The sequence below is a fragment of the Electrona antarctica genome, assembly GCF_951216825.1.
Source record: "Electrona antarctica genome assembly, chromosome: 14".
Lineage (NCBI taxonomy): Eukaryota > Metazoa > Chordata > Actinopteri > Myctophiformes > Myctophidae > Electrona > Electrona antarctica.
Window position 1 is genome coordinate 8645556 of NC_136795.1, and position 24000 is coordinate 8669555.

A 24000-nucleotide genomic window follows, 5' to 3' on the forward strand; every position below is an offset into this window, starting at 1 on the left:
TGGGCAGTTTTGCGTGGGCTCTCAATGTGTTTGAATGCCTCTAGACAAGTGGCCGTGCAGTCGCGCCCCTAGAGGGAGGGGTACGGTTTAGAGTGATGCAACTATTACGTAATTTCCTTGCCTATTTTAACCGTTGTGCAACATTCTTGTGTTTGTCTGATCATAAATTGTATTTAGTTGCTCTTCTTCAATTACAGCTGATAATCTCTTAAAATATCACCTTTGGAATGTTCTTGTAAGTAATAGTCTTTTCAAGGCTTTTAATTAACTAACTGACTCCAAAAAAAGCTCTAATCTCCATATATGGGAAATATCCAGCGGAATTCCATTTGGGCTTCCTACCAGATTCTGCAAACTCAGTTCACCCTTCCAGAACCTTAACAACGCACGCGCGCACACACACGCACACACACACACGCACACGCACACGCAGGCACACACACATACACACGCACATGCACAGACATTACAATCCCATTCAAATGTGATTGGCCATTATGCTGTAGATTATACAGGGACCAGTTAAGGGATAAAACTGTCACAATCAATCATTCAGATAATGCGCATATAAGCACACATGGACCCAAATGTTATCAACACATGCATAAATTGCCATAACCCCCCCCCCCCCCCCCCCCCCCTCTCTCTCTCTCTCCCTCTCTCTACACACAAACTCACACACATACAGTATCTGTGAACTGTAACAGATGGCAGTGACCCTGAGGTTGCAAACATGTGACAGTTTGCTTGACCTGAGGTTTGCCGTCTCTCTCGCATGCGAGCATATGTATATGTGTGTGTGTGTGTGTGTGTGTGTGTGTGTGTGTGTGTGTGTGTGTGTGTGTGTGTGTGTGTGTGTACAGTATGTATATATGTTTGTGTGCGTTTGCTTGTGCGTGTGTGTCACATTACAGTATATGCATGCAAACCCCAATGGACCCCAATGCAAACAAGCCATAGTCTTTCTTGGGTTTAAATCCTAGCAGACCTTGTATAGAGCGTCGCAGTCCCGCCCCCTTTCAGAACGATGAGGGCACCAGAAGAGAATTTCAAAAAGTATTCATTATTATTATTAATATAAGACCTTTAAAGCCTCAGACAAAGCGGATGATGACAGATCATGACAATAAACAACATTTTTTGGGCCGGAAAAATGAATGGAAAGAAGAAAAAATGTTGTGCACTGCCCTTTTCTTCTTCTTTCAAATTATTTGTTCGGCCCAAATTTTTTTGTTTATTGTCGTGATTTGTCATCATCCAAGTTGGCTTTGTCTGAGGCTTAAAGGTCTTTAAATAAATACTTTCTGAAATGAGTAAGGGAAAATTAATGGGAAATTCTCTTCCGGTGCCCTCGAAGGGGGCGGGACTGCGACGCTCTATTGAACTGTACCTTCCTGTACTTCTTTCTGCAAAATAAAGTATTCAATCAATCAATCACAATAACAAGTATGGAAAAAACACAGTAGAACATCCATAGTACACTATGTACATTGTGCTCTAATTGAAAAGGAACACAAATAAATATTATGTTTCTTGACATCAGGTTTTAAAAAAATCTGCCCCAAATCTGAATCACACATCAAATAAAAGGGTCACGAATCCAAACAAGGCACAGCCAGAAGCGATTTCACTTACACCCATAGGGTGCGCCACAAATGCTACAAAGGTCACCGTTTGTTGCTTAAATGTGAATGTGAATTTAGATACGGAAGATTCTAATTCAAAACAATTTAATAAAAGTTGTGCAAAGCGTACGGTAAACATTGGTGCAGATGCCTGTCTGTCCATGAAACCACTGCAGCACAAGAAGGTGCATTGGAGCGTTCACACACAGATGCTGCACAACGCGTCTTCTGGACAGGAGATTTGCCCAGATTTTGACTTGCCTATTGGTCTGCCTTGGGCATAAACAGTTTGAAAACCGCTGGAGCCTTTTGACTAACGTGAACTCTTGTACACCGAGTACTGCTACTATGACAATTCACATGCACGACCACTTGACGGTTCCATTACAGTTCATGCTATGCACCAATTCATTCATTCATTCATGCTTCCTGCTGTCAATCACAACAGTATGCTTAACCCATTTTGACCTGAGATCAGATTCTAAAAATGTCTTCTACATCCTGACAGTTTTCTGAAAAAGCTATGTTTCTATGTCAGTCGTTCTTCGATTTTTCAAAAATAGCAGACCTACAAGCTCATAGCGCGCCACAGAGTGGCGCGCTATGAGCTTGTAGATCTGCTATTTTTCAATAGCTAAAGCATATCATAATGCTAACTCCAAAAGGGGTTAAAGGGGAAAACCACCCATTTTCAACATTTTACTATGTCATTAATATACCTTAGAGCTGTTGTGTGGACATAATAAAAAAGCCCCCCCATTCTGTGTTTCCTAGAACTGTAAGTATGAAAAAAATCATTAACATGGTGAAACGCATCTTGATGACATCATCAAGATGTGTTTCACCATGTTAATGATTTTTTTTCAGACCTCTAGTTCTAGGAAACACAGAATGGGGGGACTTTTTTATTATTTCCACACAACAGCTCTAAGGTATATTAATGACATAGTAAAATGTTGAAAATGGGTGGAATGCCCCTTTAAGGTGATGATGGACATATTAATATTTGATGGCCATATTCATTCATACATTTATTGATGAGCCTCAGCCTTTAGTCCTTTAGTTTATTGATCAAGCTTCTGAGAGAGTAGGCCTACAAAGCTTTGGTATTGGTCGATATTGCTTACAGAACTATCGCAGCAACAGACCACCAAAGAGGGAAACATAAGTTATTCTCTTTACTTATGGATGTGTAAATAGGGTTCTTAACTTCTTACCCACATGAATATTAATATGTTAGTAACAGTTTGTCGCAGAAATGATCTTTACAACTTGCACTAGATACAAAAAGCTATAAAATGTCCTTGGCAGGCTGTGCTGTTTTGGAAAAAGGGTTAGAACCGTACGTCTGGAAGATAGAGCTTGTACACCATGGTGAAGGCCAAAACGTACTAGTATGGATATGCCCCACATCTTCAGAGAGCAATTATGTGGAAGTGCCTGGAGTCAGGTATGGCGATGGCAACTAGGCGGACTCAGAGGCCAGATGGCAGTTGCTCATGCTTTACAGTTTCAGACTGATTAAGGAATATGGAAAAAGTAGCCTTGCCGAGCCATGGGACCCATAGGGCAGGAGCCTATCTCCTGTTTCTGTAGCGTGAGGCAGCTTGATGTACAAGTACACCCCCTGGACATGACGCTAGTATGTCGCAGGGACTTACCCCCAATCCAACCCTTGATGCTGAGTGTCAAGCAGGGAGGCACTGGGTCCCAGTCTTTGGTATGACCCGGCCGGGGATTGAACCCCAACCTCCCAGTCTCAGGGCGGACACACTAACCACAAGGCCACTGAGCTGGTAAAAAGGAATATGGAAGGATGCCTCAAATTCCTGTTGACCTGCATGCATCATTTTATTCTTCAAATAAATTGAATGTCAAGTGTAGGCATAAATAAATATAGTATGCATTGCAGAAAGCCTTTCAACCATGGTTCTTTGCGGGACAACACAATTGGTTACGGTATCAAAGTCATGGGTGTGACTTTTACAGAGATGTAAGGGGGACTTTTACAGAGATGTAAGGGGGACTTCTCACATTTCTCACAACAGTATGCTATAGAAACTGCTCAGTACCATGACAGGAAGGAGCGTAATAAGGTAGTAAAGGCAGCATTGAAAAACATTGGTCAAGATCAATCAAACATTCTGAAAGGATGAGTCTGGAAACAATCAGGGAGGAGCCCTCTCTTTTACATTTGTAGCCCAACATTTTTGTAAACCTTTTTTTCCCACCCAGTATCTTATTATCTAATGCAGGGGTTCTCGACGTTTTTGGCCGGGGACCCCCGGAAATGCTTTGGCAACGTCTCGGGACCCCCGCCCCGCCCCCTCCCGACCCCCAATATAAATTGACTGCTACAATAACCTTAAACCATTTTGGGCGGGAACCCCTTTTGGTGTTTTAAGCATTGTTATAATTTAGCTATTGAAAAATAGCAGATCTACAAGCTCATAGCGAGCCACCGAGTGGCGCGCTACGAGCTTGTATAAAATTTAAAAATAAATCATTTTTTTTCTTTTTGAAAATAATTTGGGGACCCCCTAAAATAATTTGGCGACCCCCCGAGGGGTCGCGACCCACGGGTTGAGAACCCCTGATCTAATGCAGGTTCTGCATTAGATGCCGTGTCTTTATCTTCTTGATAGTCGGCGTGCCATATCGACATTATGTTTAATTACGACACCACATCCAAATTATATATTTCCATCGATTTTGATTGTTCATACACACATAGCAACCTTTATTTTTTCTCTTCTTCTTTAGAAATATGTTCTTCCACATCAGGATGTATGATTATTAGACTTAATTATTATTATTACCACATGTCTCTCCAGTCAGAGTTCAATGAATGTGAGTTTGAACAAATGTATAGAATTATGATGTAATTTGCATACAGATGTGAGTGGACTTAATTTAACTGTAAACGTGTGTGTGTGTGTGTGTGTGTGTGTGTGTGTGTGTGTGTGTGTGTGTGTGTGTGTGTGTGTGTGTATATATATATATATATATATATATATACATACAGTATATATATATATAGACAAGACAAAAGGCTAAACTACATTCAGCCAGAGTATTCCCTGGAACAAGAAGAGCTGAGGCTGAGGAGAGGACATTACGATTGCTTTGTTGGCTCCCGATTCAATAGAGAATTGATTTCAAAGGACTACTAATTGTTTACAATGTTCTTAATGGTTTGGAGCTCCTGAATATATCCCCAACCTGCTCACAGCATATAAACCAGCCGGACATACAGTAGTCTCCTAACTACTTAGAATAAACTCTACATGTGGTGAAGGATGCAGTTAGTCACCATTGTCCTACTCCCTGGAACGAACTGCATGATGACCTAAGTTGTGCAACAACTGTGTCATCTTTTAAAAGAAGACCTACCTATCAGGCCAATCATATCTGTGTGTGTGTGTGTGTGTGTGTGTGTGTGTGCGTGCGTGCGTGCGTGCGTGCGTGCGTGCGTGCGTGCGTGCGTGCGTGCGTGCGTGCGTGCGTGCGTGCGATGGGTTTGGGCGTGCGATGGGTTTGGGTTTAATGAATTGTTTCATTTTAGTTATGGTTGAGCACTGTTAGGTTAAGGTTAGGCATGGGTATGGAGTGGTATAGCATACCACTATATTGTCAAACCTTGCAATTCTTGAATTCATATTCAGGCAAATGTGGGCAAAATAAACCGTAGCGTTCTCAGACACAGATTTTCACAAGCTGTGTCAGGATGGAATGTGTAATTAATTTCAAATTAATAATTAATTGACTGAAAGTAGGACAATTATAATGTATGAAATCAATAGGACTTCTTCAAAGGGAATTCTCATGTTTCTTATGTAACCATTATCAGTGCGTGCGCTGCACGTGCGTGTGTGCGTGCGTGCATGCGTGCGTGTGCGTCTGTGCGTCTCTTCATACATATGTGAACTCTTATACTACTGTAAGTGCAATAAAAATAAGTCAAATTACCGTATTATTTATAACTTTTGCCCACAATAAGTGTATTATCTGCTATATTGGTTGATCTTGGTACAAAATGTTACATATGAGTGCTGTAAAATGTGTAAATATGCAAATGTATGCCTGTATGTCTTAGGGCGTTTGTTTTTTTATTTTTATTAAATCAAATATTAAAAGAAAGAAAATTTAACAGAGATGTTATAAAGTTGTGGAATAAAAGTTTTGCTTTTCACCAAAAAAATGATTGATTGATTGTGAAATAATAAATAAAAACATCACTCATACTTTTATTTACGTCTGTATGAATGTGTCCATTATACATTTTCCGTAGATTACGGTATTTCCCCTCCACCTCCAAATATATTCTGGGAAGGCAGCCATCATGATGCAAAGTTGCAAACCACATGATTGCTGCCTTTAAGACGACGGAAATAGTGAAGCTTGTGCAACCAAGGTTTTTGTAAAAGTGCGAGATCTGGTGGATGGATGGTCTCTTGCGTTGACCATTACCGTTTCCATTTTAAGCGGTAGATCTAGAGACAGAGAGACAGGGAAATGTAGAGAGAGAGAGAGAGAGAGAGAGAGAGAGAGAGAGAGTGTCTTGGGGATAACAGCCAAATAAGGCAACCTAAAGAGGCAGTGGTGGTTCAGTGTGGATCTAACTCTGACAGAGTGCAAATGTAACCAAACATGTGTGTACACTCCTGAGTTAAATAACACTGAGGATTTGACAGGGGTATAGCACTATTAAGCTCTGATGTTGGTGCCAAATCTGTCGTGTGTGTGTGTGTGTGTGCGAATGTGCGTGCGTGTAGTGTAGGTACATGCTTGAAAGAGACTTGTGAATGCCTTGTGAATGCGTGCCAGAGGTGATGAATTGTGGGTAATTTTCTTTATGCCATAATTGCATGACAATTCATAAATGTATCTATTGTTAGCAACACACACACACACGCACACACACACACACACACACACACACACACACACACACACACACACACACACACACACACACACACACACACGCGCGTGCGGTGATTTGCAGAGTAATAAGGAGGAAATGTCAATTCCACGCTCCAGTCTCCAAGTCCTTCATAAGCCTTCTTCTTCCTGTGTCTATTATTAGTGGCCATATTGCCACTGCATAATGGATGGCATGGGGCAGGCTTGGAAATGGCACTCACGTGCACACACACGCACACACACACACACACACACATGCGCACACGCACACGCACACACACACAGGAATTTTTAACCTCTATAAGCTCTACTTCGTCGTACAACCAATAGTGAAATTATCCAACGCATGCCAAGCACTGAAGCACACACACAACAGACATTCAAACATACATGTGGGAAATACAAAAAAATATTTAATGCCTCGTTCACCCGCTTTTTTATTTAAAAAAAACCAGAAAAACCTTACTGGTAACGTGACATATCCGTGTTAAAAAGCAATGCACAGCTGTGCTGTTGTGTGCTGAAGCTATTGGTTTTATTATATTATTCTCTAGATACCACTGTATGCTTGGTTGGGGTTATTCACTGAATTATAATTGGGAAGATATAAAAACGGAGCATTTTCATGCGTAGTCACGTCAATACAGTGCCTTTTATCCATTATTATTGGCCTATAAATAATGCTTAGGTTTCTTCCCACGCTCTGAACTTGCTCATGGCTGAACGGTCTGGTGCAGATTCAACATGGTCTGCTGGGTGATCGTGCCCAGTGTTTTATTTTAGTTTTAGTCATAGTCTCTTGAATAGTTTTCATTTTAGTTGCCTGGAATGTTTTAGTGTTAGTCTAGTTGCAGTCGACTAAAATGTTTTTTGGTGGGCCTTGATGCCGTCGCAAGGACAGATTTTCACGAACATTTTTTGTCATAGTATTTGTCGACAAAATCAACACTTCAACAGCTGACTACCGCCGACGGCACGGGACACTATATGGATGATTGTCGTCGACCTCAGACGCTCGAAGACAGCTCGACGGCACAATGCTAACTTTGTTGAGTCAAGGCCTTTTGTTTAAACTCTCACTTTGAAGTTCGGTCAAGCCTTAGCCGTGTCCACATGCTCACTACACACAAATGTGTTTTTCCAATCCTTTTTGACAAGACATTCCAAACTCCAAAAGTATTACATAAGTTACTGTCTACTCTGGGCAGTGTTATCATGTGGGTGTGCGTGCATGCTTCTGTGTGTTGATGCAGGCGTGTAATGTATGAGCATGTGCATACGTTACTGGATACTTTGTGCGAGTGTGTGAGTGTGCTTGTTCACGCGCGCAAACGTACAATCGTGCATGTTTACAATTGTGTGGGAGGGGTCAGTCTAAGGGCACCCATAAGCCAACTACTGTGAACGGGTCACAGGGAATAAGATCACACATCCAGTCATTAACATTTAATATGGTACAAAGCATTAGACATCTGAACGGTTGGTTATGTAATAACACGTTGACACACGCATGCACGTACATGCACGTACATGCACGCACGCACGCACGCACGCACGCACGCACGCACGCACGCACGCACGCACGCACGCACGCACGCACGCACGCACAAAAATGAATATTTAGGAAAGGAATTCTTGAGGAAGACATACTGTAAGTTTAAAAAACATCACACCCGTGTGAACTGAGTGGTGCAAATCCCCCCCCCCCCCCCCTTTCTCTCTCTCGCTCTCTCTCATTAGCAGGCAACAGTGCAGCACTTTCTCTCTCTCTCCGTTTCTGGCACAACAGCGCCACTTTTGGTACTCATTGGTACTGGTGCTCATAGTCACATAGTCACACACAAACATAGTCACACACATAGTTGAACACGGACATTGCTGTTCCTTGGAGTGGTTGCACCACTCAAAAATCTCTTAGGGGCATAGAGAGATAGGAGATAGAGGTAGTGAAGGACATGCATCAAATCAAAGGGCCTCGGGCCGGATTTGAACCCGGGTCGGCTGTGCAAGGACTGAGCTTTAATAGTACACTATGCATTCTACTAGGTAAGCCACTAGAAGGCTCCCTGGAAATTCTTGTTGCAGAATCGGTAGTATATATTTTAAGAATACATTGACTGAGATGCATGGCATATAAAGACCATCTTATATGACGTCATACGAAGGCTTATATAATTATGCAAACGTGAAATGCATGTCTAAATGCCCTACTCCAGTGGTTCCCAAACTGGGGGTCGGGGACCCCAGAGAGGTCCCCAAATTATTAGCTAAATGTGCAACATTGTTTTCTCACTCAGCAGTAAACAACCAACATATAGTACAGTAAACTGTATACAGTGTATCTGCACATTTCAAGCTTTTAAGACCTTTTTAATGTCAAATTGTCAAATGTTACGTAAGAAAGAGGCAAACATTGTGAAAATAGCCGCTCTACGAGCGCACACGCGAGCTTGTAACTACTGTAGCTACTGTATACACAATATTCATCTGTGGAACTTGTGCTTGTCAGGGAGTGGGTTCCCAGTTCAAATTGATTCATTTGAGGGGATTGAAAAGTTTGGGAACCCTTGCTCTGGCCTACTCTATGTCGTTCCTTGGTTAGTATATATTGCTGTATCCACCACATTATTCTCTCTCAGAGTCTGAAAAGCTGCACTCAAGAGGCATGTTTCCAGGCAAAACCCGTGGATGGGTGACAAAAGGTCATTCCTCCACACAGATGAAATGTGAACAGAATTTGAACTCCCCGAAAACCGAGTTGTAGGAAGAAAAGTAAATAGAAAAGTATTCCATTACAAGTAAAAGAAAAAAATGTTATTTGCAGAAAGCTGTACCAAGTATTACAGTAAAATGACTGGTTGGATTCCTCTGATATGACATACCGGTAATTAAATGATGTCATTCATAAACACATTTTGTTTATGAATATGAATCAGTGCATTAAGCAGCATGTTACCGCTGTATAGCTGCTGAAGCTTGTTTGAAATACGGTTCCAAACCTGGGGAAACATATTATTTTCTTTCTTTAATTTTTTCGTGACAAATATCTTTATTCAATTTGAAAACCTTTTATATTGCGTCAAATCTTCATCTGAAAAGTAACTAGTAAAGCTATCAAATAAAAGCAGTGTGTGGAGTGGAATATAAAGTAGCATCAAATGGACATACTCAAGTAAAGTACAAATACCTTGACATTTGACTTAAGTAAATATACTTCCCCCACTGGCAGTAAACTAGTGTGACTTCTACAATGTGTGTCTGTGTCAGTCGCCACTCTTCAATAAAATGCCAAAACACAACATGATTGCTTTGATGTTACAAATGGCCCTGAGAAAGAAACTAGTTTCTACACCACTGACACTGGCAATAAAGATGTCAACACGCACGCACGCACGCACGCACGCACGCACGCACGCACGCACGCACGCACGCACGACTTGTATTTGTGAGGACATCAATATTTTAGGACGATAGCAGTAAATGTAAATAGCAGAAGATAGCAGCTCTACAAGAGCACAAAGACATGTTGTGAGCTTATAGATTGGGGAAAACTCTAATTCCCAATGCCTAATCCTATTAAACTCCAACCTTTTCCAAATTGTTAACCTAACTAAAATCCTTTTTAGGATCAGGGAAATTGTCCTCACAATGTCTATTTCTCAAATTCTGCCATACTTTTACAGTATATAACTGTATACTGTACATTTTGAACAATACATTCTGCATATTGAGTACTTTTAATACATTTACTTTTGTTACTTTAGGTGACATTTTTATATTGAGTATGAGATTTCCGTAATTCTAAATTATATTATTTACTAATAAACTAGTAAAAAAATGTGAGTACACCACTGCGCACGCACAGTCCGCACACGCACACACACGCACACACACACACACACACACACACACACACACACACACACACACACACACACACACACACACACACACACACACACACACACACACACACACACACACACACACACACACACACACACACACACACACACACACACACACACACACAGGGCTTTGAACAGAAGGAGACTTGACTGGCCATTGAATAAACTTGCTTTGGCCTTCAGGTCACACTGTCACAGTGAATGAGAAAGGTCCAGTAGGTATATGCTCACTGGTCCCAGACCAGCTGTCCGATCAGCTCTGACGTGGGGGGGAAAGGGGGTTCTGAGAATCAATTACGGTAGGAGGACTGAAGAAAAAACACTAAACAGAAAGCGAGCATGCAGGAGAGAGAAAGTGAGACAACAGTAATTACCTACTGCTGCTGACACCTGCAAGCTTTTTCCTATTAGGACGTGATTAGGGAGAGAAGGAGAGAATTATGTATGGAGAGAGAGTGAAAACATAGAGAGAGAGAGAGATAGAGAGAGAGAGAGAGAGAAGGGGTTGGGGACGGGGTATATGGGGCCGGGGGCCTGGGGGAGGCAGAGGAGGGAAAGGGGGAGAGAATTTAGGGAGAAGAAGGGAGAGAGAGAGGAAGGAGGGAAGGAAGGAAGAAAGGGAATAACTTCTTCTTTCTTGGGGGGTGGGCGTCTGGGCGACAATCTCCGTTCTGCTTCCAGGTTTAGATGTGAATTATTTCCCATGAGTCTCTATGCAACGGACGGCTGGACAATGAAGGCAACTGCAAGTCAAACTGCACGTTGTTTGTACTGGACACGCACACACATGCGTGCACAGTCTGCTCAGACATGCAGAAACAGACACACGCACGCACGCACGCACGCACGCACGCACGCACGCACGCACGCACGCACAAATGCACAAATGCACACTCCAGTTCCTGAACCCAAATCCTTCTCATTACCATACAAAGTAGGGCTGTTTCCACAAGGTCATTCCCCCCCCCCCCCCCCCCCCCCCCCGCCGCCACCCCCCCCCCCACACACACACACACACACACTGCAAAGAGCAGTGAGATTTGGTACAGATGGAAAACATCGGTGCGAGTACAGTTGTAACTCAAGTCTGTTTCACTAAGACTGGAGGGTTTAAGTGGTTAATCACTGTAGAGTCATGGGGGACAGCTGCTGTGCATGCATGGTAAATGGTAAATGGTGCATTTATATAGCGCCTTTATCCAAGGCGCTTTACATAGATTGTGCATTACATTCACGCATTCACACACACATTCAAACACCGATTGCGGCGGAAGCCATGCAAGGTACCAACCAGCACATCGGGAGCAATTTGGGGTTCAGTGTCTTGCCACGAAGGACACTTCGACATGTAGCCAGGAGGAGCCGGGATTCGAACCGCCGACCCATGCTCTACCTCTTGAGCCACAGTCGCCCCTATGTGCATGCATGCAGCGCAGTGACGGACAGAGTTAAACTCTTCTCATTCAGTGGCTTAACTACTTAAGCCCTGTACTTGTTTGACCAGAGTCCCTTGGGACTCTATGCTAGCGGCTTTTTCCGTTTTCATTCTAAATAAAATATCTTCACACGAAAAAAAGAAGATCTAGACTACAAGCTTTCCCCGGTTTTCCCCATAATGCGGATGCTGGGGTTTCAGTGCAGGTTAAGACAGTGGTTTTCAACCCTTTTCATATCAAGGTCCATTATGTATTCAGCATTTGAGCCAAAGACCATGAGTTGATGAGATTTAACCTCTCAGACCCAATACTTGGAATATTTTGTTGTGGTTCGATAAGACAATTTTGTCCACAGTTCCATGCTGTATTCATGTACCATAGGAGAGATGACAGGCAAACGTTGATCAAATTAACAATTATTCTATACATTCTCTAAAAGTAAATGTTTAACAATAATTTAACTCTTGAGAGCGTAAGCATTTTTACACTCTCAATTAAATATCTAATAAGGGTACATTTGGTTACCAACTCTATGTCATTTAGCTGGGGACCACCTGGAACCCCTCAAGGACCACTGGTTGAAAACCACCCATCAACCATTGAGGTGCTCACTGCTCAACGTCCTGTCATCTGCTTTATTAGCACAATACTGTAGCATAGCTGAAACAATGGAAACATGGACTTCTCCTGGTTGTAGTAACTAGAGCGGTGCCCTTTGGGCACTGGCCTATTTGTTACGATGCAAGTTGGAAATGCATGCCCCACCCAGTTATTATGTCTGTGTCCCTTTTATGCCCATATATGAAGTTCTTTGTCAGGCATGCTCAAATATGGAGTCTATGCAGATGTCAGAACATCAGTGTGATGTCAGAACAGGCCAGCTCCATATATGGAAATCTAGGGGTGATCAGATGTGATCAAGAATGCGCCACCCAGTATGTCTGTGTCCTGTGTATGCCCATATATGGAGTTATTTGTCAGCCATTCCCATGAGTCTATTGCAAATGTCAGAACAAAGTGTGATGTCAGAAGAGGCCAGCTCCATATCTAGGGCCTCTGTCCAGAGCCCAGGCTGAAGCCTTGTATGGTGGTTCTGGACAACCGTGGGTCCGACCGACTCAAGGCTGGGCACTGCACTCCTGGCGGTGGTGTGGAACGCATGTGTCCAATTTGAAGTCGGTAGGACGAATGTTTCTCGAGTTACGTGGATTACAAACGTACGTACAGAGACTTGGTGCATTTATAGATAGATGATTCAACTTCAGGTTGTGAATTATCGGGTTGTCTCATACAATCAGGAAGATCAAATGACCGGGTTTCCAACTTGAAGCACCCGGGCTCTGTGGGGACTGCCCATAAGTCCGAAATCCTGTTAGTCCGACCCAGAGCCTTAGATATAGACAGAGTTACGCAAACTGCATTCACTTCATGGGGCCAGTCCAATGGCGGCTCCTCTACATAGACTTCTATTGAGCATAGGGACAACCAATACAAGTCCTGGACCGGATGTAGGCAGAAATGCATTGGACTCAGGCAATAGCCCAGCTTTGATGATCTTAAATCCCTTTATTTTAAATTGTTTTGTATAGTAATAGTACAACATAAACATTAAAGAGACTTTAGTTGTTAATGTACAATACTTTAAAACAGTTGTCATGTTGCACACATGCTTAAAATAGCTCTTGTTTGCACCGCCCTTGTTGAAAACAATGTATTTCCAACTCCAGCTTGGCTCAGTTCAGGCTGCATGAACAGCGCTCGAGCACTTGGTTTCTGCCCCCTCAATATCGTTACTCTTCTATTAGATGGCTCTGGTCCGACCTACGTGACCGGTTAAGACTGAGGTTAGGGTCAGGGTTTGGGATAGTGTTAGTAATGGGTCAGACTAACGAGAGGTTGGAACAATGACATGTTACCGGGCTCTGCACCCAACATAAATGCTGTGCGTCGAGACTCTGGAGCGCTGAAGGGCGACGGTCAGCACTGAGAAGAGGAGCGCACCACACCAGTGTTTATTTGTCGACTAATACTATGACAAAAAATGTTTGTCAACTACCTATTTCCACTGACGAAAACTAAATGGAAAAACTAAGCTATATATATTGAAAATTGCGTTAACAAATACAAACTAGACTAAAAATGTGTTATGAAGGGACTAGTGGGCAAGAGATGCAGTATAAGTCATTTTACACTTGGTTGCAGGCTGGAAATAGCAGATCTACAAGCGAGCTTGTAGATCGGCTACTTTCAGCAAACGTGAAATCAGTCATTACGACGGCATCAAGGCCCGCCAAAATACATTTTAGTAATATTATATTTAGTCGACTAAAACTAGACTAAACACGAAAACATTCCAGGTGACTAAAATGTGATGAAAAACGAAATGAAAACTATTCAAGAGACTATGACTAAAACCAAAACCAAAATGTGCCGTCAAAATCAACACTGATGTCTTTATCATATAAATGCACGGAAGACATGCGCGTTGCAAACTCAAAAGGCGTTCTCAGTGGACATTGGCGCCTTGTGTTCAACCTCTGTCACAGAGCTGTCAAGACGGCTGGTTGCTGCCCCCCAGGAAACATTCCAGTATCTCTAGCATGCTGTTCCACTGGGTCACCATGTCATCAGGCAGCTCCAGCATCCTTGGCTAATTCTTTTTTGAGCTTGTGGCTCACATTAAAATAACGCAATGCGCCTCACGGAAAACCAAGCAAGTACAGACTCTTATTTTTAAGAGACCTCTCCAGTGGAGATTCGGATCAGACATTTTTTTTATAGATTTATAGACATTGCCCTCAAACATCCACGAGCACGTATATAAATGCATGCATGCACGCACACACACACGTACTGTATGCCTACACACACACATTCATACAACAGTGGGCAGCAAAATGTGATGTGGGAGGGATGTTTCCTGCAGTGAATTGTGGTCGTTTTATAGAGACATGGAAGCAGATTGCTCTGATGTAGAGCTCATTCATCACTGTCACACACATGTGCACGCACACGTGCACGCACACACGCGCACACACACACACACACACACACACACACACACACACACAGACACACACACACACACACACAGCCACTACCGTGGCCAAAAATATCTCATACAGTACATGCAAGTTTGCTCTTTTCGTGTGCTCTGTTCTACTCTGCCTAGATGTTAAACAGGAACAAGGCTCTTATGGCCCTATTTAAACAATCTGTGTGGCCTGAAGTGCATGTAGGGTGTGTCCATAACTCCACTTTTGCTACTTTAAAAGGTACATAATAACGGCAGCATAAGACACAATAGATTTGTAGTAAGTCTCTTAATCATGTGTGTGCTTTGTGCAGCGTAACATGAATTAACCCATTTTGACCTGAGATCAGATTCTAAAAATGTCTGTTTGAAAATGACAGTTTTCTGAAAAAGCTATGTTTTTATGTCGGTCGTTCTTTGATTTTTCAAAAATAGCAGACCTACAAGCTCGTAGCGCGCCACTCGGTGGCACGCTATGAGCTTGTAGATCTGCTATTTTTCAATAGCTAAAGCATAACATAATGCTAACACCAATAGGGGTTCCCGCCCAAAATGGGTAATCAATGTGTGTGCTTTGTGCAGCGTAGCATGAATTAAACCAGGTGTCATCTCCGATCTCCCATTGCCTTAGAAGAGCCATGTGCAACTGCACCTATAGTGCATAGCTATTTGTTTATTAAATTTATATGGCAGATTTGGCAAGTGAACACTTTCCTGCAGCGAAAATGGATCTGCTCGTGCGCGACGACGCCATCTACGTGTGCAGCAGCAGGCCAGGAATCCACCAGAGCTGAGCAGGAGTGGGAGTGTAGCTCCAATCAGCCAACCACCACACATTGACAAGATATGTTGTAGCCTCTTACAAATAGGACATATTTTATCGGATATTCATTGATGCTGTTTTTGAGAGGCGCTATAGCCCCTCCTACTGTATGTCCAGCTTTGAGGGTTTGTGTAAACACAAACATTAATGCTACCGTTTCCTATGACTATAGTTTTGAGTGTTTGTGCACATTAGGCGGCGGCCAGTGTAAGCGCAAACATTGATGACCAAAGTGAGGACCCAAATTGTGATTAGCCAGAATGAGATGATGATAAGAGTGCCCCTCACTTCACACGGGTGTGATTTGTTGTAGATTTACGTAGATTATCTATCTATTTATCTATCTATAAATGCACCAAGCCTCTGTACGTCTGTCTGTACGTCTGTCTGTGTGTAATCCACGTAACTCGAGAACCTAGACTCCATATTTGGGCATGCCTGACAAAGAACTTCTTATGTGGGCATGAAAGGGACACACATGGGGCATTTATTTCCAACTTTAATCGTTCCAAGTAGGCCAGAGGCCCACGGGCACCGCTCGCTCTAGTATTTTTGAGGGGCGCCAGCCACTCCTATACACAGGTTTAATGTTTGTCTTTAGTTCAATGTTTGTTTTGTAAACGCATTGACAATGAAGGGTAAATGGTAAATGGTGCATTTATATAGCGCCTTTATCCAAGGCGCTTTACATAGATTGTGCATTACATTCCCCCATTCACACACACACATTCACACACCGATGGCAGCGGAAACCATGCAAGGCACCAACCTGCACATCAGGAGCAATTAGGAGTTCAGTGTCTTGCTCAAGGACACGTCGACACCAACTCTGGGGGAGCCCGGGTTCGAACTGGCAACCTTGCGGTTACCATCCAGCCACTCTACCCCTGAGCCACCGCCACCGGGAAAATGTACGTCATAATGTGTCATTTATGTCATATTGCCTCTTTATTGTTAACACTTGAATTGCCCGGAACTATTTAATCCATTACATTCATGCGCCCAGTCGATTTATAAACACGGACGCCTTTTCCGGACGGACCGGCCGGAAGTTCATGATGTTGTGTAGCAGCTAACAATAGCCACAGCACTATAGAGTCGATCGACAACAACGGCAGACAAGAATAAATCTATCGAGACTAGCGACTGGACCGCGGAGCGCCGTCTAACACAGGATCTTTTTTCAGAAAAAGACGGGATGATTTAGATCGAGATTTATGAACGTTTTAAGATTTTCGTTTTCATCAGCTAAACAGGGGAGGGAGTTTTTCGATGACGTCTCACTCTTGCGCGTCACCGAGAGCCCAGCAGGCGCGCCTGGGCTATACAGCCATGCGATCTGTTCTTGTATCAATAAACTTCGTCTTTTGGACAATACTTCGTCCTGAGCGTCGGGCGTTACTAATAGAAAGGACAAAGAACTTCGTCCTGGGCGATGGGAGTGTTAATGGTGTTTAATGTTTGTATTTGTTTGTTTTACATCATCATTACATCACCTAATCAACATGAGATAGACTTTAATATGTTGGCGCCCCTCACTTCACACAGGTGTCAACATGAGTTACACGTAAAACATACCTGATTGTATTTGAGTCGTGGGAAAACAATACTATAATGTGCCCTTATCGGCTATTGATAGTGGTCTCTTATTGGCTGTTGATGGTGACATAACTAAGGTAAATCCACGGTTAGCATATATACATTGGAATAATATATATTGACAGAGGCATTTATAGAGTAATATAGGGGTCATTGGTTATTACATCACTACAGAAGATGAGTCAGACTTTAATATATTAGTGCCCCTCACTTCACACGGGTGTGATTTTTTTAATTTAATTTTCTGCTTAGCAGCTATGCTTTGACTCACTTTGTTTACAGTAAGAGTTATTTATGCTATTGCAAATGTGAAACAGAGGTGTGGAAATTATGCATGCTCTTTACTTTACCTATTTATTTGCAGAGCTTCCGAAGTACAGAATATTAGGAGGAAGCATTTGGAACTTGATAAAACAAGCAATCATCACATAACAGAAAAGACAAAACAAAAAGAAAAGACAAAAAATCCGGACTGTGCCCCATGCAGAACAAACCACTCGCATCTTCAGAGACTCGTCCAGGATGGTTCCCACCAGTCTGTTACATACATACATGGGCATCGACTGATGCACCGCCACAGGAACCATCTTCTCGAACAGGTCTGTGAACCTCTGGCTGAGTGGGAGTGTGATGGTAGTGGGCTTGACCAGCGCCACCATGCCGATGTTCTCCAGTTCCTTGACCTCAGGCACGCGGTCATGGTAGATGTAGTCATTGTCCTTCACGACGGGGGTGAGTGCGCGGTCGATCCTGTCACTCAGGTCCCTGACGCTCGCATAATCGTGATAGCGAGAGGCCACCGTCTTCACCAGCTCCGCGGCGTGTCCATAAGGTTTTTAAACAGAACAATGGCCCTCCAGATGCACCATTTAGACTACCTTGGGAGGGAATGCATGCATAATATGCATGCTCACTAAAACCATGAAATCCATGAAAACCTGTATCATTGACAATGGGAGACCAACTCAATTTACTCCACGTACTCCACGATGGGTGAAATAAATCTTTGGTATAATTATTATTGAAGGTAAGAGGAGAGAGAGCAGATTACCGCTGGGGGTAGTAGTGCTGCTGCTTGGGGGGTTGCTGGGGGTAGCTTGCCTGTGTTTGGGGGGCTGCCTGGTAGGGCATGTTGTACTGGCCGTAGGCATAGGGATTATAGCCCATGGGCATCTGATAGTAGCCTTGGTAGTAGGTGGGGTATATATATGGCACTCCTGGAGGGGTATTGGCCATCACAGGGGCGTTGGGTGGCAGGTTTCTGAGTGCAGCAGGGGCAGTGGTGGTGACGCTGGGTGGAGGTGGTCTGGCAGGAGGCTGGCTTTTGGGCTGGGACTGTTGCTGTGGACTGGCTGTGCTGGACACAGTGGTGGTGGTGGTTGTTGTGGGGGCGAGGACGCTGGCGGGAACCTTAACGCCGGACAGGGAGCTGGGCTGCTGTGCAATGCTCTGCTGCAGCTCGTTGAGCAGGTCATCCCTTTCCGTCTTGCGAGCAAAGACGATGTCACTGCACGTGTTCTGGAACCGGAGCAGTATCTCTGTTAAGCTGCTGTAGAACTTGGTGCCTTCGCGCAGAGTGTTGATGATCTCCATGAAGCTGTCGTGGGCAGAGGCCAGCTTCTTCAACACCTCCTCTCTGGCGTGGGCCTCCGTGTTAGACGGCTTTAGGCCGCTGAACTCTTGGTGGGACTTTTGCACTTCTCCCAGCAGGTACTCCTGCGTGCGGCGGCTGGCCTGAATCCTCTGGCTGTAGGGGCCGTAGAGTTGATCGAGCTGGGCCACCGAAAGCTGCTCTTCGTCGATGGCCCCGTCCTGTGCCAGAGCCGCCAGGAACGTGGGTGACATGTCAACGGTCACGGCCTTGATCTCTCCTTCTAGCACATCTCTCTCCTTACACAACTCCTCTAGCTGGAGAACCAGCGCACGCAGCACGTTCACTACCTCACTGCCCTGCAGGGTCTTGGTGGGGTTGGCAGAGGGGATGCCCGCGATCAGCTCATTCTCTGGTTTACACAGCAGGGCTATCATGTGGTAGTGGGTGTTGTAGCGCTCTCGCACCCTTTGGTCTGCATGGGTCGCCTTGTCCAACATGCTGCTGAAGTTAGCGGCCTCTGCGCGGAGGGCCTTGTAGAGGTCTCCGGAGGGGGTTCTTTTCCAGCGCTGGCCAACCTTGGTTCTCAGCTCGCTGTCTGCGGTCTCTTCTTCATCCAGCATCTTCAGAGACTCGTCCAGGATATCAATGTTGCAGGTCAGTAGTTCGGGCAGGTCTTTCATCAGCTGATTGATGCGCTGCAGTCCTCCCTGCTTTATGGTGGTTCTGGCCTTCTCTACGATGGAGTGTGGGATGGAATCTCCGGACAGGTCCTCTAAAGCAGCAGGCAGGTTCAGGTATGCCAACACACTATGGCAGAGGTTGGTGGCCTCCCTCATGGTTCCCACCAGTCTGTTGACGGTCTCTGCCTTTCTCTGGCCATACATGCTCATCGACTGATGCACCGCCACAGGAACCATCTTCTCGAACAGGTCTGTGAACCTCTGGCTGAGTGGGAGTGTGATGGTAGTGGGCTTGACCAGCGCAGCCATGCCGATGTTCTCCAGTTCCTTGACCTCAGGCACGCGGTCATGGTAGATGAAGTCATTGTCCTTCACGGCGGCGGTGAGTGCACGGTTGATCCTGTCACTCAGGTCCTTGACGCTCACATAATCGTGATAGCGAGAGGCCACTGTCTTCACCAGCTCCGCGGCGTGCTGCAGGCGCGCTATCTCCTCTCCGAAATGTTTCTTCTGCTTGGCCAGGATGCTCTGGTGCAGCTCGGCGTTGGCCTGCATGATGCGGTGCTTAGCCGCCAGCAGGGAAAGAATCTCTTTAGGAAGTTGCTCTTTGTATTGGCACTGCTTGAACGCGTCGCCATAGAAATCCGCCGCCTGATTGGCCAACTTAGCAATGATGGCCTCTTTCATTTTGTCTGCGGTGGCTTTGAGGAAGACGACCTCCTGAGCCTGGGCCAGCATGATGCTGCTAAAGGTTCCCACGGTCTCCGGGGCGATGTCCACGGTTGGCTCCCTGTTGAGCACCAACAGCACCGTGTCCTTGATGTGACAAAACAATCCGCTGGACAGCTGGTAGTATTTGTTTGCGGCCTTCATTCGTTCATCGCTGTCCAGGTTCAGCTCTGAAGCAATCTGACTGGCCAATGCTGCCGCATTAAACAGCACACATGTCTTCTCATATCCCAGACTGGCCAGAGCGAGCTTGACCGAACCTCCAAACAGTGACCCTTTATCGAATGCATCTTTCCATGTGAAGGTTACGCACAGCTGGTTGCCGGAGAAGGGAAACTTGGACTCGATGGCACAAAGCTGGTCGTGGTATCTCAGGAGGATTTCCAGGGAGCTCTCGTGTTTGTCCAGTGGCCTCCCCAGTGCATTCTTGCGGAGCCTGTTCAACTCCTCTACGGCGTGGAGGTGATCCACTTGCTCCTGGCCAGCAGGATACATCGCCATGATAAATGTCGACATCGGTTTCAACAAGTCCACCTCAGCTGACTTCTTCAACGGGATTGAAATAAACCGAGCCATTGTGGTGGGCGAAAAACTGTCAAGTGGAAAAGACAAATGCTCCTGTTCAGTAGACAAAAACAAGAGCCTTTGTCTATGTTTATCTCATCCTGGGACGAAGCTGAAGTTTAAGGGCAGCTTTGACCCTACACGTCCTTAATAAAGGCTGACCAGAGCTCTGGTCTGACATCACTCAAAACACAAACAGTTCCCATGCTTGTGTAGTAGAGATATAGTACTGACCGCGAAGTACTCTTATAATGGACCGCAGTGGCTCAGGGGTGACCGGGTGGCAACCGCAAGGTTCCCAGTTCGAAGTTTAATTTACGTCATATTTAGCGGAATTCCGACATCATTTCTCTGTTCATTTTCAATGGCAAATCTTGAGACGTGTGAGGACAAAAGCTATTTATAGAAGGGGCTAGCACCCCTTAAAAATGAAATAAATGTATTACAAAATGTATTTATGATGTCTTATGTTGTCATTTACTGCCCTAAACAAACATTAAAGTCCTTAGACTTGGTTGGCGACGGGGAATGTATAATTAAGCTCTAAACAAACATTAAAAGTCCATAGACTTGGCTGGCACATGACAATTTCGTAAAGCCATGCTTTGGAGGACCAGCTCAGTGGCCTTGTGGTTAGAGTGTCCGCCCTGAGACTGGGAGGGGTTCAATCCCCGGCCGGGTCATACCAAAGACTCTAAAAATGGGACCCAATACCTCCCTGCTTGGCACTCAGCATCAAGGGTTGGATTGGGGGTAAGTCCCTGCGACATACTAGCGTCATGTCCAGGGGGTGTACTTGTACATCAAGCTGCCTCACGCTACAGAAACAGGAGATAGGCTCCTGCCCTATGGTCCACTCGGCAAGGCTACTTACTTACTTATGCTTTGGAGGGGCTGGTGCCCCTCAAAAAAGTTTAGAAGTGCAATGATGGAAATAGCAGATCTACGAGCTCATAACTTGCCGTAGATCTGCTATTAGACCATATGGTTAATACTGTAAATTATGTTGATATCATATGGGTATTCGATAGGCCGCCAGAGTTACCGCACTGTATATTGGTACTCCATATATGGACATATCTGACATATCTTACGAATGCACGTATGACATCAACAAACCCCATATTTGGACTAGGCTGATCTAGAGCTCCATATATGGAGATGACAGAGACATTTAGTGCTGACATCATGCCAATGTAGAACTCCATATATGGATATAGATGACTGGCATCGTCATCGTGACAAGCATCCAGACCACTGGAGCCAAGCCTGATATAAATTCGTTGATTATTGCCCTTTAGTTTAGATGCAAGTGGTCCATCTCCATCAAGACTCCAGTCAAGATATCTGGACTTACAACTCAGAAAAAGAGAGCTTACAGAACCAGATATATACCAGCTTACAGTTGTGTCTTCTTTTGAAGTAAACTTTCAAAGTGTCAACACCAACGATGCATTTATCAGCAGCAGGGGACAGGGTCTTGGACAATGACACGAGACACCTAATCGGCAGTGTCCTAATGGACTTTGCAGGTGTGTCATCCTCTCAGCCAAGCAGACATCAAAGCAAAGCTCATTCAACAATGAATCGAGTTGTGGAGCACCTCTTGGAAAAACATCAAGATGTGTACAATGCCATGATCAGCATAGTCGAGTTGGACAGACGGTTAGATGACATGAGCTTCGTGGGTGAAGTAGCGAAAAGCATCTTCGGCGATGGAAGCACAAACTGGGGTCGCATTGCCAGCCTGGTGGCCTTCGGGGCGGTGGTGTGTCGGCACCTCAAGGAGGAGGACAGGAAACTTTCCGTTGTTGAATCGGTGGGCCAGGAGATCTCCACATACCTCCTCAAATACCAACGGGAATGGCTGGTCGAGAACAACGCATGGGATGGTTTTGTGGAGTTCTTTCAGCTACCGTTGGGGAGCCACCGTGGGGGAGCCCGATTCCAGCAAACCCACCTACTGCTGATGGCAGTAGCTGCAGTAGCTGGCCTTGCTGGGATAGGGTTGACCCTGGCATGGTTGACCAGGTGAATGTGTTGGGACTCCAGAGACTGTTCACCATGGCCAAATGTAGTCCTACCTGACCAAGTAATTCATAAAAATGCCCATGCAGACCCAGGTACCACAAGAACAGCGCGAGGGGTACTATGATAGGAGCCAACCAATCATATCAACGCTCGAGGGGTACTACCCGGAATACTTTGTCGATTCGTCGTGCCTTCAAAGCGCCACAGAGTAACTTCCAGTGAAGTGAATAGCCGGGGGCAGGGCTATGACATTTTGTCCATATCGTGCAGCCCTATACGGACACACAGATACACAAAGCTGAGCATAGGAGGTGCTAGCGCCCCTCAAAAAATAAAAACAACAAATTTAATGTTAGTCACGGATGATAAAAAAACAAGGATGCTGAAGATGGAGCTGCCAGGCAAAATAAGAAAGCCAAAGTGGCGGTTTATGGATATGGTGAGAGCAGATATGCAGGTGGCAGGAGTGAGCGAGTGCAGAACAAAGCAATACAATGATGCAAGATTAAAAAAAAAAAAAAAAAGTATGATTTTGTTCATTATCGAGGATAGATAGAAATGCTGGCTGTATTACCTTAATTTGCATTAGGTTACTAGTTGGATTTACTACATTTGAAAATGAGCACACACTGTAATACAAAGCATTGAACATTTAAGACAGTAGAGGAAATTAGCCAATTAGTGTAAAATAACATGACACCGCTGGTTGGTTTTCCTCCTGTCCTCCGAGTCCCCAATGTTTTCAGTCACCAGCCCCAACTGTACCTGCAATGTTCATTATTGTTTCACTTCTTGTCACCGCGGTGATGACTGGTTAATTATCTACCTGCTTTCATTTTGGGAAAAACCTTTGTGCTGTAAATGAACAAACTGACAGTAATGTGACACAAAGACCGGAGATGTTAACAGACAATTAGACATCAATATTTCTTACACTAATTAGGGGAGCAACCACCTGTTCCGGCATAGTACGGCAGCCGGCAGCAGGTAGTGTGTGCGTGCATGTGCGTCCGTGCGTGCGTTTAAGGTTTTGCCAACAGAGTGATTGATT

General features: G+C 44.6%; 2 protein-coding genes across 2 annotated transcripts in view; one reads left to right on the top strand and one right to left on the bottom strand.

The window, feature by feature from the left end:
• LOC306936306 (programmed cell death 6-interacting protein-like) overlaps nucleotides 1-20930 on the bottom strand; it is a gene marked incomplete at both ends in the record, with an annotated part of 33569 nt that extends 12639 nt beyond the window's left edge. The window contains 2 exons of the mRNA XM_079519795.1: nucleotides 17846-18116; nucleotides 18403-20930. Of these exons, the coding sequence (XP_079375921.1) occupies nucleotides 17846-18116; nucleotides 18403-20930 (2799 nt within the window). The remainder of the gene's footprint in view (nucleotides 1-17845; nucleotides 18117-18402) is intronic.
• A 1570-nt stretch (nucleotides 20931-22500) lies between these two features.
• Nucleotides 22501-22953, top strand: LOC306936308 (induced myeloid leukemia cell differentiation protein Mcl-1 homolog; the record flags this gene model as incomplete). Its single annotated transcript, XM_079519798.1, has 1 exon — nucleotides 22501-22953. One exon carries the CDS (start codon nucleotides 22501-22503, stop codon nucleotides 22951-22953), a length of 453 nt encoding a protein of 150 aa, XP_079375924.1.
• Between the last annotated feature and the right edge of the window lie 1047 nt (nucleotides 22954-24000).